The 13,657-nt window shown below is 41.6% G+C and overlaps 1 protein-coding gene across 2 annotated transcripts; it reads right to left on the reverse strand.

Moving 5' to 3' along the window:
• Positions 1–877: 877 nt before the first annotated feature.
• TRMT6 (tRNA methyltransferase 6 non-catalytic subunit) lies at positions 878–13,591 on the reverse strand. Of its 2 annotated transcripts, XM_053972261.1 has the most exons (11): positions 13,476–13,591; positions 11,823–11,950; positions 11,318–11,427; positions 9,073–9,164; positions 8,902–8,985; positions 7,638–7,762; positions 6,069–6,433; positions 5,756–5,841; positions 2,691–2,793; positions 2,522–2,608; positions 878–1,667 (listed from the first exon to the last, which is right to left on the reverse strand). In XM_053972261.1, the coding sequence occupies exons 1-11, from the start codon at positions 13,568–13,570 to the stop codon at positions 1,494–1,496; spliced, it is 1,449 nt and encodes a 482-aa protein (XP_053828236.1). In that variant the 5' UTR covers positions 13,571–13,591; the 3' UTR covers positions 878–1,493. The 2 variants fall into 2 exon arrangements, with proteins under 2 accessions (XP_053828236.1, XP_053828237.1); XM_053972262.1 differs by lacking the exons at positions 11,318–11,427; positions 13,476–13,591 and having other exon boundaries at positions 11,823–11,908.
• Between the last annotated feature and the right edge of the window lie 66 nt (positions 13,592–13,657).

The following is a 13,657-nucleotide window of genomic DNA, read 5'->3' on the forward strand; positions in this document are numbered from 1 at the left end:
AGTATTATGGCACATTTGAAAATTGGGATTCAGTGCTGAGACTGTGTCAGAGTCACTGCTGGTGAAATGGAGCCAGTTTGGCCTTGATCCAAATTCACTCCTCGTGTGTTCCAACACTGTTTATTTCTCAAACTGATCTCTAATGCAAATATGTTTTTCCCATATTATTGGTTTTTATTGTCACAGTATCTAGGATAAGCAGCTGTCTAGAAGGAAGAGATGGTGAAATCTACATCCTCTCCTTTTATGGGCTGTTCACAAAAGGAGGAGAAGAGAAACTTCCCAAAAAGCAGAAAAACAACAGTGGGAAGTTTACAAAAAGCAGAGGTAGATAAAACCTGAAGATGTAGAGTACCTGTTCTGCCAAAAGGAACATTAAACTGCTTCTTTCCATGAGATACAACCTCTGTTTTCAGCTAAGGCTACCCTAAAAGAGCATAACTCTTCTCAAAATACTGAATTTTACAGCTTTATCAAGTCTCAGCACTTGATCCCAAAGCTCCAGGTTCTGCCCACTGATGAGGGAGTTCCAGAATGGAGGCCAAGCCCTCCTGGCCCTAGAAGCTCCCACTGGGGTGTAATGGGGTGCAGCCAGCAGAGCATTGTCCTCCTAAAGCCCATGCTGGACCTTTTTATTTCCAAAAAGAGGGAAAAGTAAGAAAAAAAGATAAACCTCTTTAGGGAAAACACCCTGTAGTTTAATTGAAATGGCAAATGCAAAGTTGAAAAAAAGAATAAAAAAAAGCCTGACATCTGAAAGATCTAACAGTAGAATAAATAAATATACATACAGCAGTTTTCAAAATAGTAATATCTTAAAAACATACAGCAACTCTCAGAAAATGTCTCAGAAAATGACAGACAATATTAATAGTGACACTGTTTAAATATTTTGTATTTTAATTTAAGAACATGCACTTTCTCCTCTGTATTTATTTTAGGAAAATGTGAAGTCATATTGTAAGCATGGGGTCATCTCTACTATTAGATTTCTCTTTTTATTGTTCTTCTGGAAAAAAAAAGTGTATGATTTTTGCTGTTCATTCTACTTTCTTAAATCACTGAACAGAGCTGAGTTCTGTGTCCCAAGTGGGAGCAGTTCACCATGTGGAATCCTGAGGAGAATCCTCTGCTGCCTTTCTGGAGAATGGAAAGCTAAGTTGGATGTGTTGATTCCAACTCAACCTTTTAAAAAACTACCTCGTATTCAGATTTGGTAACAAACAAACAATGCCTGCACTGAGGCTGTGTCTGCTCTTGGTCTTCTCCTTTTTGAAGTTCCTGTGAGTTCAGTGGGATGTCTGCTCCCAAGGGTATTCCTGGACATTCAGATGGTGTGAACTGCTGAGGAGCAGAGTCCTCCCTCCCCTGCAGTTCTGCTGCTTTCTCTGACAGATGCACGACAGGCACAGCCCTGTGCTGCCAACAGCACAGAAAGGACTTGTTATTTCACCAAACTCCTGAGATCTAAACCATGAGTCATTCCCCAAACGTTAACAAGGAAGGTCTTGAAGTTTGCATCTTTTAGATGATGGCTCTTCCATCTTTAGTGCTTCTGAGTTACTGGAGTCAGATTTGCCCTTCTCCAAGACAACAGTGATGCCAGACAGGAGGTACCCTCCACCTCCACTCATGGTCAGCTTGGGATGGCTGCGGTCTGGTAAAACCTTTAAAACAAACAAACAACAACAAAACACACCCAAAACCAGCACCTGTAAAAATCCACTCTATGTGTGCACATCATGCTGAGTAATTGCAGCTTACAGGATAGGATGTAATTTTTTTTCCCAGCCACAACAACAAACAGCCATTTGGGAAGTGTATTTATCTTTAAAGGAGCTGCAGAAGAGAATCCAGTTGTAGAAAGCCATAATAATACAGGCTGCTGCCTCACTGGTTACTTCTTCATGGCATTTCCAGCAAAAAAAAAATATATATATAATAAATATCTATATCTGTATAAATAAATATATATTATAAAGGCAAGGTTTGAGGCCCATGAAAGTGCCATGATGTGCTCAGAAGCGAGAGTGGTACTCTGCAAGAAACCACAGCTGCTGCACAAAGCAGCCTGAAGGGATTCTGTGATTTCCAGTTCTGTCCCTGTCACCTTGCTGCAGCCACAGCACAGCTTTGTGTAAGGACTGTCCCTCCAGCTGTGCCCCCTCCTTGCCCTGACTGTCACTGCAGGTGTCAGAGGTTTTACCTGTGTCCAGGACACTGCAGTGCTGTTCTCACTGGTCAGGCCCACCTTGTGTGGACATCTAGGAATTACTAACCCTGACAACTCTCCTAGAAATATTTCAGCAAATGTTTAATAAAATGCAAGAAAGCAAAGCCTTTGCACTGGAAATGGTGACAGTGAAGCATCAAAGCTCTTCAGAACACCCACTGCTCTAGGGTAGAGCAAATTCCTGAGCTTAGACATTGTTTCAGTCAGTCCAGCCTCCCCCCTGGTTTCAGGGAACGTTTTGCTCCTCAGAATTCCCATGGTTTTGGCAGCCCCTGCTGCCATCCTTACCTGGTAGTTCCTTAGCCAGGTTTCAGACAGTTTCAGGTTGATGACTCCACCTCTTTCTCTCAGCTTGGTGTAACATTCTAATAATGGCTTAGGAAAACCAAAGGGAAGGTTACACAGCAGAATAGCACCAGGCTTGAACTGTAACAGCTGAAGTAACATCCTGATTTACCTCTTTGTATTGGCAGTAGACAACAAAAGGCCTCGAAGGAGCAACAAATTCCAGTAAAGAAAGTAACAAGGGTGTGGGATGAAACTTGCTGGCTACAATTAAGCTGCAAGAAAAGTTTCATGCACGTTAGTTTTCTGCTTCCGAAACCTGCTCACCTAGTGACATTTCCTCCTACTTAGCACAGCAATCAATTACAGCTTAGAAGTGTCTCATCAGCATGTTTTCATTGCTCTGACAACTCCCCAGATGTAAAAACAAGTCATTACTTCCTGCTAGTGTAATTAAGAGGCTGAAGCATTGCTCCCCAAAGTGCAAAATATTATAAGCATTGCAGGAGCACTCACTTCAGCTGTGTTGGGCTCCACAATAATTCTTACAATCTAAGAAATTTCATTTTGCTTGCTCTGTCCCAAGACCATTTTCCAAATACACTTTAAGTTTTGTGACTGCCAAATGTTGCTTAGAATGTAACCTCAGTTCTCTTTAGAGTGAGTAGTCTTCATTTAATAGTTTTACATAAAAAGAATATTTAAAGAGAGAACAAACCCATAAAAGGCATGACTAAAAACCTTTTAAAAAGAAACTATGTCCTTGATACCCTAAAGGCTTCATATTCTATTCTCCATCCTCATTTTAACATCACACAATAACTTGGATCTACAGATGGTTGAGATTCTCTACTGCTATCTCCAGTTTTAATCCAAAAAAGTCACTGCTGAACTACACTGCAAGGAATGGTTGATAATTAGTTAATTAGCTATTAAGTGCTTCTGTAGAAAGAAGGGGCTAATTAAACTCCTTCACACTACTGAGATGCCCCATCAATTAACATTTGTTCTCCAGGGGAATGTGCAGCACTGGAGCAGAGTTAAACTTGCCTGGCAAAAAGGAGGTAAAAACTGATGTTCAATTTTGTAACTTGAAAAGATAAGGAGGTGAGAATTCTTTTTCAATTGTTCCCACTTTGGTTGTTTGCCAGCCACGGCCTTGCAGACCATTTACTTCTAATGCAAACCTCAAGGGAATTGTGCTCCATCATGAACCAAGCAGGCCATAAAGGAAAGACTCATCCCGTGCCTTGGAATGCTGCCCTGGCACTGCCAGGGGCTCTGCCAGACTCCAGGAAGGGAAGTGAGGGCTGAGAGACCGGGCAAAATCAGATGCTGCTCTTTCACGTGGCAGCACAGATTGCTGCCAGCAGGGAGCCTGGCCAGGCACAGAATGGATGCAGTGGGTGAGGAAGGGGCAGAGGGAGGGAGATGGTCTAATTCCAAACATTTGGCGTGTCTGTGAACAAATTTCTGCTTCCATGGTGTCAGGAAAATGGAATAGTCTATCTCTAAAGTCTTCTTGAAAAGAATACCAAATAGCCGATGAACATCTTCCTTTTTCCCCTCAGGGGCCTAACATCAGACCTCAACTCTCATCAAGGAATGGAACCAACAGATCCAGGACAAACCATGTTCTAGCACACAACAGCACAGAAGGTGGAAGTTTAACTGGGATGGTATCTTCTACATCCAGTAATTATACTGTTAAATTCAGGCACCTGAGGTTGGTGCCCACCTTCACCTAATGAACAGCTTTTCTTTACTCTGCCACCAAGTCCCATCTTTCTCCCCACCTCCAATGTCAACCACCTTTTTCCCTATCCTTTCCCTGTTTCCCTCCTGCAAAAAATCCCCAAACTCTTATTTTCCCTGTCTGTTTCTAGTCATTAATTTGAAGCATTTCCTTACTCCATGCCAAGTTTTCTGTGGTTCCTGATCTCAAGGAGAAGTGGCTATAAAAGGCAGACTGAAAAAGGGGATCAGTGCTCTCAGGCACCATAAATTCTGCCTTCCTAAAGCCAGGAATCACTCATCCCGTCAGGAATGTCATTTTTTACAGCTTTTATGCATTACAGAGGACAAAAGGAGGATAAAAGTGATTGAAAGCAAACAAGAGGCAAATACTGAACAGGTCTCCTTGAACTCAATCAACAGCTGAATGTGCTATTTTACACAGAAGGAAATGACAAGTGAAGTCAAATATTAATTTTGCCTTTGCCAGATCATGCACAGACATTAATTACAGGGATGGAGCAGCAAACAGCAGTGAAACCAGACCCAAACACTGCCACGATTCAGGCAGCTCCATGGTCACAGCCACAGCACCTGCAGAGCTTTTTACAAACCTCCTTGACCACCTCACTGCTTCAGAGAACACAGAATTACCTGGTTCTGCATGTTTATAAATTCTACCACTTAAATATGCTACATGAGGTATATGAATGAGCATGAGTTAATTTCACAGTAATAAAACCCAAAAATTATACACAAGCATTTGAGAATAACCAGTAAATGTGCAGTAAAATTTATCCAAGCAGAACAGCTTCATTTCCAGTGAACCAATATTCTCTGGAGGAAAAAAGTTAATATGAGTGTTATTAAATTAACTAAATTAATGCTACCTGGTTAACTTGAATCACTTCAGCATTTGCTAAGAGCACAGTGAAAAAGTCACACCCACCAAATGCTCTTACACTATTTTGGAGCTCAATTTCTAGGAATATATTGTATTTGTTTTAAAATTATGATATTAAATCTTTGTGCTAAATTGTTCCTTGGGAATAACTGATCCTGGCTAAAGCAGGTAAAATAAAGTTATGTGTTTTTTTTCCTGTGTAAAAAGAAAATGAGTTTCTAAAAACAAATTAACCAAAAAAAAAAACCCAAAAAAAACCCAGAACAACAAATTTAGTTCCACTTTAATGAACTTAAAACCTCAGGTTCTACTTTGCTAATTAGAATCCTGTTATTTTTTGGGAGTAATTTTGAATTAGATTCTACCTGGGTTCTGTTTTTCTTTGGATAGATTATTTTTTTTTCATTTTTAATAATTGTATTTAGTTGACTTTTAAATCATTTCAAGCCATTTAAGTGAAAGAAAAAAATCTCAACCAGTGCCTTTTGTGCCCCCAGTTCTCTGCTCCATCCCCTGGCCCCCATGGTCTGGGGTGTTTCAGTGGGAGCACTAAATTGGGAACACCATTCCCAAACTATGACAGCTCTAAGCAGACTCACCCATCAGCATTCTTCTCCCTCAGCAAAGCAGCAGCTTCTTTCAGCTTTTTCCTTCTCTCCCACTGTTTTATTTGCTTTTCCCGAACCTTTGAACAACAAAACAAACAGTTGGCACTTTAACTGGTAATTATTTATCAAATCATTATTGCCTGGACTGCATTTTCAGGTTTTGAATCTTAATGTAAGGCAAAAGACAATTTCCAGAGTTCCACTTACAACACCTAAGCTGCATTTCAGCAGGGCTGATTCAGACAGCAGAATTTTATGTCCACAGACATTGTGAAACCTGAACGGCCACAATAAATATTCTTACGTTTTCTTTATTTTCTTTGTCTTTGTTCTCTTTAAACTCTACATCTTCAGCATTAATGTCCATTGTGTCTTGCTCTTCTGTTGGATTGATCTCCATAGGTGCTTCAGGAGCAGGTTCCTCCTCTGTTTCCTGCAGGCAAGTCTGTTTCTCCTCACTCAATCCATTGCTTTCCTCTTCCACCAGTGCATTCTCCTCAGGGTCTGCAGGCAGAGTCTCTGTACTGAATGTCCCAGACAGGAGACTCTGCACTTTGCTGAGAGGAAATTCATGAAGATTATCAAAAAAAGGTTTGGGAAATCCAAAACAACTGGTGGCAGCTCTCACAGGTCCCCCTCCTGGGTACATCTGAATGATGGATCCGTAGCCTGTGGGAGGGAAAGAATCAGAACACATTGGAAAGCCAGAATGCTTAAAAATTTAAAATTCTTTCTAAAATGCTTAAAGGGTCCATTTAAGAAAAAGGAAGTAAATTGCCTGCTCTTAATCAAACCATTAAATTTAACAAGCTGTGGAAATGTGCCTCAAGGCAGAAAACCTTTATTGAAAGGACAATTACTGAAACATAAAAGGACAAGGTAACTCATGGAATATTTGCGTATTAACCATGTGTTTAGGATTAAATCAGAAGCTAATATTAGCTTCTTTCTTCTAATATATGAGCTTTAGCTCATATAAGCAGTGACAAATTGCTAGAAAAAGCTAATTTAATAAATAATTAAAAGGCAAAATTGTACCGTTTCCATTACTTATTTATGGAGTTGCTTGGATAAAACCCAAAAGTTAATTTAAAGAGCCTTATTTGGCAAAGAATTTCTTCAATATCCAGGCCCTCAAGGAAGAGCTGTGAGATGTTAAAATAACTTCTCAATAGTTAACTGAAGTTGTATCTTATTTACTTCAAGAAGTAGCCCTATGGCCAAAAACCCAACGTGCAGTAGCACTGCCTGTGTGCTTCCCAGACAACATCTGTGTGCACATCACATCACTTCCTGCCTTTCCAGGCTTCTGGAATGTAATTGTCACCTCCACCTGGTGTCTTAGAATAATGAAACTGAGTTTGAAATACAAATCAGGAGTCAAACTTCTCCTAGAATATGCTGAAGGAAATGTCACATACTTTCAAAGCAAACACTAAATGTGGTGCAGTGAACAAGAGGAACTGCAACATTTCCAGTGCTGTCAGAATTCCAGAGGCACCATTTCTTTCTTCTGCCATTCACTTTCCTGAACTTCCAGGTGTCTGGCAAGAATCTCCATACAAGCCCCTTACAGCTTTTTCTGAATTCAATGTCATTATGCTGAGAGGAACTAAAACAGATCTACATACAGGGCTATAAACTAAATAAAAATTAATTATATTAAAAATTATATAAAATCTAATTCTCAATTTTTTACTTTTTTTTTTAAGTACTGAAAAATAAATCCAACTGAGCAAAAACTTTCTCTAGTGGAAAAAACAAGTTTTTCCTTGAATCCTGGTGGTGGTGAGACCAGATTTCAAAAGCTGAGGAAGCACTTTGGAGTGCTGCTTTCAGGTGTGCATTTCCCACCCCCCTTGGTGTAGCTCACCCCCCATTCTCTCCATGACAGCCCCCAGCACCAGGCCTGCACACGTTTCCATGACAATCATCTTGTTGCCAGCGTGGATGTTTCCCAAAGTCAGCATCTGAGCCAGGGTGTCGTACCTCAGGTGGCTGGAAGACAAGAGGCACTTAACAAACAGCAGTTTGCTTACAGGTACTGCCTACTAGCCCAGGAGACTGCCAAAAAAAAGTTGGATTACAGGTAGTTTCAAATAAAGCATCAGTGACCTTCAGAGTCACCACACAGAAACTTATAGTTACACATCTGATAATGAAGAAGTAGGACTGGAGCCAAGAAGAAATCAGCCAGGAAAAGCAAAAGCAGGATATGCAGTAGGGTGCACAGAGCAAAGTGGACACCTTGGGCTGTGCCAGTCCGAGAAAGTACTTTTTCAACCTTTTGTTTTTTCTCTGGCATGTAAACTTTGTAAAGAACAAGTGGTATGGATGCATTTCCTGATCCAATAATGAATCCCTTGTGGTTTTCACCTGTTTCGCAGGAGCCAGCACCACCTGTAACCCAGGAGCAAAACCCAGCACATGCACTGAAGAGACTCAGTGAAAGCTGCAGAAATTACAACTAATCTTCAATAGTAAAAAACAGCCAAGTGCAGAGATGATGGAAGGAGAAAGAAAACTGTTTGAGAAGCTTTAAATAACATGTATTTGAAGATTTTAAATCCCAGCATCTACTATTCCTTCATTTAAAAATGCATCAGTCCACCATTAATGTATTTCTTAGGTGAGGTGAGTGAAAATCAAACCAGGCCAGATCCCTGTAGTCATGGCCCCATCTGCCTGCAGCCCCAGTGTTATCCACAGGTTTTTAAAATCTGGAGACTTCTGACTGGGGATTTTGAATCCCTGACAGGTTAAAGACAACAATTCTTGCCTGTGGTAAGTGGCTGGTTATCGTGTCACTGAGCCAGAACACAGAGATGTTTGGCCACCAGCCAAAGCAGGGAAGAGGTACCTTTGAAAATCAAAGAATTTCTGTCTGTGTGGGCAGTTAGCAAGGTGGTGTTGATAGGGAAATGAATTCTGGAGCTGTATGCAAAAGAGTTCTCCTGTTTGCTGCCATATTAATTAATTTTCAGTATCACATTATCTTTCATTAAATCACGATCTTCACGTTCAAGGGCAAGAGAAGAAAAGTGAGTACTACATACTTTGGTATAGTGCAGGTATTTAAAAAGTATTAAAGTATCTTTCTGTTATCATTTGAAAAAAGAAACCAAATGAAAACTCACTTAATTTTTCCAGGTTCCCTTGCATAATACATGGTTGAAAGGATGCGAGTGGATGGTTTCACTATTGTAATAACTGCCTCATATCTGTAAAAAAACATAGTAATGGTCTTATTTTAATCTCAACTATTTAGGGAATTACCAAGTATTTTTCACATTTTAAAATTCACTTACTTTTTCTTCTTCTTCTTTATGTATTTATCTTGAGCAAATTCTGTTTTGTCTCTGAATGTTGTACTGTTCTCTATTAACTGTTGAACTATTTCCTTGGAAGAGACAATTCATTTTGTTACAGCTAGCATTTATTTCTCATTCATTTTATAGACAGTATTTTTTTAAACAAGCACTGAAAATATTTTCTTCCAGTAGAGGCATGTATACCACAAACTTCTCCTGACACTAATGGCAAAGTCAATCTCTGTTAACCAACAGGACCAGTGAGGCATTACACTGACTACGTGTAGGAATTTAATCACATCGTTTTGCATGTAAATCAGAGAAATAAAAATGCTTATCCTGGAATATTCAGTAATATTTCATTTAATCCAACTCCCTCTTTGGGTCTCTCTGATTCCAGCATCTCTGAGGGTACCTTTTTTCCCTGTTTCATGTAGTTCCTCCCCTCTGCTCTGGTTAATCACCAGACATCTCCCTCACTCCAATAATTTTTTCAGTCTCACAGATTTTGCCACACTACTGTATCAACTCCTTGCACAATGTCCAACTCCTTAGCATTTATTAATTCCTGCAATACTCCTGATTTTTTTTCCTTCTCTAGCTCCCAGGTCTCCCCAGAATTCCAGTTTTGGTTTCTTGGTCTCCCTGTTCTAATCTCCACCCTTTGCCAACCCAACTCTTCCTCAATGCTTTCAGATTCCAGCTGGAGGGGTCACTAGGACCTCCAGCAGAACCAAACCAATCCAACAGGACTCTCCTTGCTCAGGGCTTGTCTCCATACCAGCAACACAAGAACAAAAATGCTGCTGCTTTGGGTTCTGTGATCCAAATAGCTTAACTGCTAAAATTATGGGTTCTATTAAACATAGAGGGGACAAATGAAAAAAAGGGAGTATTTTCAATTTGGACACTGCAGCTTCCCTTGTGCTTTAAAAACCTGCTCAAATAACAGAGTGGTGCAAGTATTCCTCTCACTTCCTATTGTGCTTTTCAGGCCATTATTCCTTCAAACACTTAACATCTGTTATTAATCATTTGAAACAGAATCTCTTATTTTTTGCTTTATTCTAGTAAAAAATAAATCCAGTGCCTGGGTTGTTTATGTTGTTTTGTAAGAGTGTTTTTATATTCCAGTAAAATTTACAGTGAGGAAACAGGGAAGTGTCCTGCATCACTGAGACACACCATTCACAAACAGGAATTCAGATTTTAACATACATTTAGGGAGGAATACCTATTGCTGCTAATGTAGCTTAAAATGAATATTCAGTTAGAGTCCAGAAAGCAGAGTTAATAGAAGCACAGGAGATGCATGGCACAGGCTTGCTGAGGACACACAGGAAAGTCAGAGGGATCTTCTGCCATGGATATGAAAACAAAAACCATCAAAGCTGCCAGCCTGATTAGCACATTCTTCTCCAAGAGATCACACAACCAGCAGCACAACCATGGGAACAGAAGGACCACTCCAAACCCCTTGGACCCAGCAGGCAAAAGCAGAAAAACTGCTCCAAAGAGCAAGATGCAAACAGGAGATGAACTTGAGGTAAGCATGAACAATTTCCTGGTTTTATTAGAAAGGCTAAACCAAAGACCAGAGAGGATTGTGCCTGACAGCATCTGCAGAACAGAACTGGCTGCAATGCTTTAGTAACAATTTAAGACAGCTTAAGGATCTCTTACTTTATGAAAGGTGCAGGCTTAAATACAAACCCCTTTTCTAGCAGAACAGAACTGATCTCTTGGGAATATTCTCGAGTTTTCCAGGTACAGATAAAGCACCAGCATCACCCCTGTCTGGCAGGCACTGCCTACAGGCACAGTGGTGGTACATTTGTTACACAGTGTCATTTGATAAAACTTCATTGCTTGGCCACAATCTTTTCCTACACCTTTGACAGTTTAATCATTGCACAATTTTAATATCTCTGTAATACAGAAATAGTATTTTGAACCTTATACACAAGCAAAACTAAATGGTGATTATGTGAGCTGTACTTTTCTATCTGTTAGGACTTCTGATGCCACAAAAATTTGTTCTTTAGTCTCCTCTGACAACCTTACATAAAGTTTTCTCTGAAAACAGCTTTAGCATTTTTGTAAAACCAAAAAAAACGACTCGACCAGATGAACAAAGAAAAAGCACTGAAATCTATGCACAGATAAAAAGAATATCCTTTTTCAGAAACTAAAATATAACCATCAAGGTAGCACAGAAATGACACCAAAACCTTATTTTTACCTGTCCTTTAATACCCTTGTCCTTCAAAGCCTTTATGTCATCATGAGTCAGTTTTTGAGACTTCCCATCGTCAACTATGTTACGATTATCTGTCCCTGCTTCCTTTGTTTCTAAAGGAAAAGGATACAGATTTGTAAAATCTAGCTCCAAATCAGTGGGAGAAACACATGATTTTAGTGTCACAGAAAGCAGATTTCTCGTGGTTAAACACACATTGTTCATGGCCTTGCAAAGTACAGCCCAAGCAAGGAAATGTAATATGTGAGGTAAAACTTAATGTGAATAAAATCACCCAGATTAAAAATCTCCCACATTAAAAAGATTATTTGTTACAGGACTAGTGAAACCACTGATCAAGACAAACCATGCACTTTTATGACAGAAAGAATGTAAGCAGCATGTAGTTAACAACTGATTAATAGAAAGCTTTCCCAATTTCTTTGGTATCATCAAAGAAGCAAATTATTTTGAAACAGCTTTTCCAACTGTCAGTGCTCTGGGATACCTGTGGTAGTCTCCTCCACCTCTTGCTTTGGCTGGAGGTTTCCACCACTGGTTACTTCAAAGGTAGTTCCATAAATGTGTCCGATGGCGTTATCCAGGTAGAACCACTGCTTCTCAAAAATTATTTTTCTGAAATAACAGAAAAGTGAGTGATACTTAAAGCATTATTTTTATTGTATCTGAAACCCATTATACTTGAGCCTAAACTATAGCTTTATATATGACATTTCCATCTATATCCCCAAAGAAAAGCAGGACAAGCACAAAGAGTGAAATTAACCACAAAACCCACATTAAACTGAAACTGGTCAGGAAAAGAACAAAGAACTTAAATAGACCACATAGGAAGAACGGGTTTTTTTTCAGTTCAAAAGAATTTTCAAATGACAGGTAAAATAAAGCTATGGCACTTGTCAGCATTATTTTTTAAAAAGTCAGAAATATATTAAATCCAAGCTGGGTCATGCAGAGTAGTAGCAAAAAGATAAGCACAGTCCTGTATTTTGCAAAGCTCCCCTGAAATAAGATTTGCCAAAAGACTATGAAGAAAACAGGCAGCAATCTTGGAAATGTTTGATTTAAAAAAAATTAAATTAACCATCCCTTTCATTCTGATTGCACCAAGGCAGGTGTGCATTTTATCTTCCTTTACTAAAAACAGGATTCATGAAGCCTTTAACTTTCAGGCTGACCAACAAAGGCTGCCTTGCTATCCCTGGAAATACCAATCTTGGTAAACGAAACGGGTATCAGGATCTATGCCACACTCACATTCGAATCAAAACTTGCCAACATGAGCCCTAATTATGCAAATTATACCCAGCACTAATTCTGAACGACAGCACTTTCAAACCAGCCCCGCTCACGCACGGTACCTTTAAATCTCCATCCTACTGAACCACACACGCGGCCACATTACCCGACACTGACTTCCACACGCTGCTCTACAGAATTGTCAGGGGAAGAGCCCGGGCTGTGCCCGGCGATTCCAGCGTTCCCTGCCGGGCTGCAGGCGCTCTCCTGCCGTGCCAGTCGGCCTGGGAGAAAGAAACGGGAGCCCTTTCCTGGCACCCCCTCCAAAGGGGCAGCTAGCCAGAGCGGAGTGCCGAGATCCTCCTGCACAGTAACGCCCCGAGCACGGCCAGGGCAATTAACAATCCTGATTAGCGCTTCACACGAACTGCGGGCCACGGCGAGCACGGCCAGGGCAAATAGCAATCCTGATTAGCGCTTCACACAAACTGCGGGCCACGGCGAGCACGGCCAGGGCAATTAACAATCCTGATTAGCGCTTCACACGAACTGCGGGCCACGCCGCCCAGGCTCCTCTGCACCCGCCTGACACCGGCAGCGCCCAACCCTCTTAAACCTCTTCCGAAGTCTTATCAGCAACGCGGCCAGGACATCTTCCGGGCTTAAGGGTTTTTTTTTTGCCATAGGGACCCGAGGCAACATTAAAACCTTTCCCGCCGCCTGTCACGCGAGCCTCGCGGGGCCGCTATTCCCGCCTGGCGCGGCGGCACCGGGACCGGCACCGAGACCCCCTTCCCTCCGGCGGGGCCCGCCACAGCCGCGCCGAGGGAAGCGGGGGCGGAAGGCGCAAACCCCGGCCGAGGCGCCGAGCGGCACCGGGAGCCGCCGGCGCGGCGCTCACCTGCGGCGCAGCACCGACACGGCCTTGAAGACCTCGTCCCGCTTGAGCACGGCGCAGTCGCCCTCACGGATGCGCGCGCTCGGGCCGCCCTCCATGGCCGCCGCCGCCGCCGCTCGCGCCGGGCCCCCGCGCAGGCGCCGAACCCGCGCGGGCGGGGCCCCGCCGGGCGCGCCTGCGCAGAG

The sequence above is a fragment of the Vidua macroura genome, chromosome 3, assembly GCF_024509145.1.
Source record: "Vidua macroura isolate BioBank_ID:100142 chromosome 3, ASM2450914v1, whole genome shotgun sequence".
In the NCBI taxonomy this organism is placed as follows: Eukaryota; Metazoa; Chordata; class Aves; order Passeriformes; family Viduidae; genus Vidua; species Vidua macroura.